The 4,776-nt window shown below is 46.3% G+C and overlaps 1 protein-coding gene across 1 annotated transcript; it reads left to right on the top strand.

Moving 5' to 3' along the window:
* The first annotated feature begins 590 nt into the window (after window positions 1-590).
* On the top strand, window positions 591-4,776 carry LOC126615706 (leucine-rich repeat receptor protein kinase EMS1-like). The gene has a single exon (XM_050283588.1). It carries the CDS (start codon window positions 771-773, stop codon window positions 4,671-4,673), a length of 3,903 nt encoding a protein of 1,300 aa, XP_050139545.1. The 5' UTR covers window positions 591-770; the 3' UTR covers window positions 4,674-4,776.

The raw sequence follows: 4,776 nt of genomic DNA on the forward strand, positions 1-4,776 counted from the left end.
AGTAGATTAATTAACCTAATAATACCACTAGAAAATAAGGAAACTAATGAAAAAGGTTTTGAAAACTTTGAGTTTTAACAATAAGGACAAAATAAAGGGTAAAGTGAATAGTATCGGGATTGATCTTTTAGTGTAAAAATATGATTTTTCGTTAAAATAAACATTACCTGGAGCTTTTCGTGAAAGTTCCCTAGAAAATAATTAGCCAACAACAACAAAAAGTTATACAAAATACATTATTCTAATCGACCATTGCAATTACATCCATACATGGTGCCAAAATAGAATAAGGAAAAGAGATGGGGACATGACAAGCACAAAAAACAGAACCCCTATTTTCCGAAGCACCAGCACATTTGAAAATACTAAAGAAATGCCTAAAACGAGACAAAAAGCCGGATTCTCTGAAGCTGCCAAAGTAGGGCACTGCTGGATCTATATGCTAAGTATGGTAAACATTGTGCGGTCGAAACAGAAATTCAAGAAATATGTGGGGCACAAAAGGGGCTCATTTGCAAATTCAACAGAATCGCTGTTGGGAGAGTACAAGTCACGTGAGCGGCGTGCCTTTCTTCTCTGACCGTATTAATAACACTCTCTTCTATCTTTTATGGCCTCCTTGGCATACACTCAACTCGCAGAGAAAAGCTATGGCGTTCAAGCTTCTTCTCAACGCTGGTGAAATGACACATTAGCCCTCTCTCCACCGCCATTTTTCTCTGAAAAACACAGCTTCCGACCCCTCTTGCTTCTTCTCAAGTTGCCCTCTCATGGCGTCGAAAAAGCCTCTGTTTATAGTAATTTTCTTAGCTTTTGAGTTTCTCTTTCTACTCGCCAATGGAGTTTCCCACCAAAATGACCAAAACCCAGAAATGGAAGCCCTTCTTTCCTTCAAAACCGCCCTCGGAAACCCCACAGTTCTCTCCTCGTGGCGGCCCTCCGCCTCGCACTGCGACTGGGTCGGCGTTTCCTGCCAATTTGGCCGAGTCACCGCCCTCGCCCTTCCGTCCCTCTCCCTCAAAGGCCCTCTCCCTTCCTCCCTCTTCTCCCTTGCAAACCTTGTCGTGCTAGACCTCTCCTCCAACCTACTAAGCGGCAAAATCCCACGTCAAGTTCTCAACCTCAAACGCCTAAGCCACCTCTGCCTCACCGATAACCAGCTCTCCGGCGAAATACCCACCCAACTCGCCGAGTTAACTCAGCTAGAGACTCTGAAGCTCGGAACCAACTTTTTCGCCGGAAAAATCCCGCCAGAACTTGGAAATTTAGCACTGCTTCAAACCTTGGAGCTCTCCAACAATGGGTTCCATGGAGATATTCCTACCCAGATTGGAAACTTGACCCGGCTGCAGTTCCTGGACCTGGGCAACAATGTCCTCTCGGGTTCTCTTCCCTCTGCCCTGTTTCCAAAACTTCAATCTTTAGCTTCCATGGACGTTTCAAACAATTCATTTTCCGGCGCAATTCCACCTGAGATTGGTAGCCTGAAGGATCTCACCGAGCTCTACGTTGGCATCAACCATTTCTCCGGCCCGTTACCCCGCGAAATCGGTGAGCTTTCGCGGCTCGAAATTCTGTACGCTGCTTCCTGTTCCATAACAGGGCCGTTGCCGGAAGAGATTTCTAAGCTGGAATCGTTGACCAATATTGACCTCTCGTACAACCCGTTGAGGTGTTCGTTGCCAAAAGGCATTGGGAAGTTGCAGAAGCTGAGTATTTTGGATTTGGTCTTCACTGAGCTCAATGGCTCTATTCCTGCTGAGCTGGGGAACTGTAAAAGTTTGAGGACTTTGATGCTTTCGTTCAATTCGCTTTCGGGGACGTTGCCTGAGGAGCTCTCTGAGCTTCCGGTGATGACGTTTTCTGCCGAAAAGAACCAGCTCTCCGGCCTATTGCCTTCCTGGCTCGGAAAGTTGAAGCAAGTCGAATCGATTCTGCTTTCCAGCAATCTATTTTCCGGGAAGATTCCACCGGAGATTGGCAACTGCTCTATGCTGAGGTTACTTAGCTTGAGCAATAACATGTTGACGGGGCCGATTCCGGAAGAGCTTTGCAATGCGGGTTCGCTTTCGGAGATTGATCTCGATAGCAATTTTCTCTCGGGAACAATTGACAACACGTTTGTCAAGTGCAAGAACTTGACGCAACTCAACCTGGTGAATAATCAGATTGCCGGCGCAATCCCTGACTACCTTTCGGAGCTTCCACTCATGGTGATCGACCTTGATTCCAACAACTTCACGGGCACGATACCGAAAAGTCTTTGGAATTCGGAAAATTTGATGGAGTTCACAGCTTCGAACAATCAGCTGCGAGGTCCGATATCGAATGAGATTGGTCGGGCAGCCGTCTTGGAAAGGCTTGTTCTTAGTAACAATCAGCTGACAGGCACTCTTCCTACAGAGATTAGAAATGTCAGCAGCCTTTCTGTTCTAATATTGAGTTCGAATCTTCTGGAAGGGAACATTCCGCCTGAGCTTGGCCGGTGCACCGGTCTTACTACATTGGAGCTCGGAAACAACCTGCTCAGCGGGTCGATCCCGGCGGAGCTTGCGCAGCTGAGCCAATTGCAATGTCTGGTACTTTCTCACAACAATCTATCAGGTTCAATTCCTTCGAAAAAATCGTTGTACTTTCGACAAGTAAACATCCCGGATTTGAGCTTTGTGCAACATGTTGGAGTGTTTGATCTGTCCTACAATAGATTGTCCGGTGCAATACCGGAAGATTTGGGCGACTGTGTTGTTTTGGTGGATGTTTTGATCAGCAACAACCTGATCTCCGGTGAAATTCCAAGGTCCCTTGCTCGTTTAAGAAATCTTACAACTTTGGATTTGTCTGGGAACATGCTCAGTGGTTCAATTCCTCCAGAGTTTGGCGGTTCGCCGAAGCTTCAAGGCTTGAATCTGGCAAATAACCAGCTTACGAGCACCATACCGGGAAGCTTAGGTCGTTTGGGAAGCTTGGTGAAGCTTAATTTGACCGGTAATAAGTTGTCTGGTGCCATACCTGTGAGCTTTGGGGATTTGAAAGAGCTTACTCACTTGGATTTAAGCTCGAACGAGCTTGATGGCGAGCTTCCTTCATCGCTGTCAGGCATGCAGAATCTTGTGGGGCTGTATGTTCAGGACAACCGGCTTAATGGTGGTGTGGATAAGCTGTTCTCGAATACCATGGCTTGGAGGATCGAAAAGATGAACTTGAGCAATAATCTTTTTGATGGGGAGCTGCCCCATTCTCTTGGTAATCTGTCATACTTGACGGATTTGGATCTTCATTCAAATTCGTTTCGAGGAGAGATTCCTCCAGACCTGGGGAATCTGATGCAACTCGAGTTTTTTGATGTTTCAAATAACAAGCTCTCTGGAAGGATTCCAGATAAAATTTGCAGCCTCATCAATCTGTTTAAGGTGAACTTGGCAGAAAATAGGTTGGAAGGGCCGATTCCTAAGAGTGGTATCTGCCGGAACCTGTCAGAAAAATCGCTTGCCGGTAACAAGAAATTATGTGGGAGAAGTAAAAATTTGGATTGCCATGCCAAGAGTTTTGATAAATCAGCATTGTTGAATGCCTGGGGAGTTGCTGCTGTTGTAGTTGGAAGTGCTCTAGTCTTTATTGTTGCAGCTTATGCTGTAGTAAGATGGATCGCCCGAAGCAGCCGGCATGATCCCGAAGAAGCTGAAGAAAGCAGGTTGAGCAGTTTCATGGAACATAATCTCTATTTTCTCAGTAGCAGCAGCAGATCAAAGGAGCCTCTGAGCATCAACGTCGCCATGTTTCAGCAGCCGCTGCTCAAGCTTACTTTAGTTGACATTCTTGAAGCCACCAACAACTTCTGCAAGACAAACATAATAGGAGACGGAGGCTTTGGAACTGTGTACAAGGCCACATTGTCGGATGGGAAAACAGTCGCGGTTAAGAAGCTAAGCGAGTATAAAACTCAGGGCCATCGAGAATTCATCGCTGAAATGGAAACCCTGGGTAAGGTAAACCACCAGAATCTCGTTCCATTACTCGGGTACTGCTCTCTTGGCGAGGAGAAGCTCCTTGTTTACGAGTATATGGTAAATGGGAGCCTGGACATTTGGCTGAGAAATCGGACTGGGGATCTTGAAGTCCTAGATTGGGACAGACGTTTCAAAATCGCAATGGGTGCAGCCCGCGGCCTTGCTTTTCTTCACCATGGATTCAGCCCCCACATCATCCACAGGGACATCAAAGCCAGCAACATCTTGCTCAACGAAGACTTCGAGCCCAAAGTTGCAGACTTTGGACTCGCAAGGTTGATCAGTGCCTGTGAGACTCACATTAGTACTGATATAGCCGGAACATTTGGCTACATTCCACCGGAGTATGGACAGAGCGGGCGGTCTACCACAAAAGGAGACGTCTATAGTTTTGGCGTGATACTGCTCGAACTGGTGACAGGGAAAGAGCCAACCGGACCCGATTTCAAAGACTTGGAAGGCGGGAATCTAGTCGGGTGGGTTTTTCAGATGATGAAGAAGGCGAAGGCAGCTGATGTTCTTGATCCGGTAGTACTCGACGCGGATTCGAAGCGCAGGATGGTTCAAGTGTTGAAGATTGCCTGTGTGTGCCTCTCTGATAACCCAGCTCAGAGGCCTACGATGCTTCAAGTGTTGAAGTTTCTCAAAGAGATTAGTGATGAGTAAAATGTAGAGTTTTATGTCAAGGATGTGATGACAATGATCATGTAAACTAATTAAGGTACAATTAGTCTGCTAATCTAATCAAAAGCTGGGGTTTCTTAATAAA

The sequence above is a fragment of the Malus sylvestris genome, chromosome 1 (assembly GCF_916048215.2).
Source record: "Malus sylvestris chromosome 1, drMalSylv7.2, whole genome shotgun sequence".
NCBI lineage: Eukaryota > Viridiplantae > Streptophyta > Magnoliopsida > Rosales > Rosaceae > Malus > Malus sylvestris.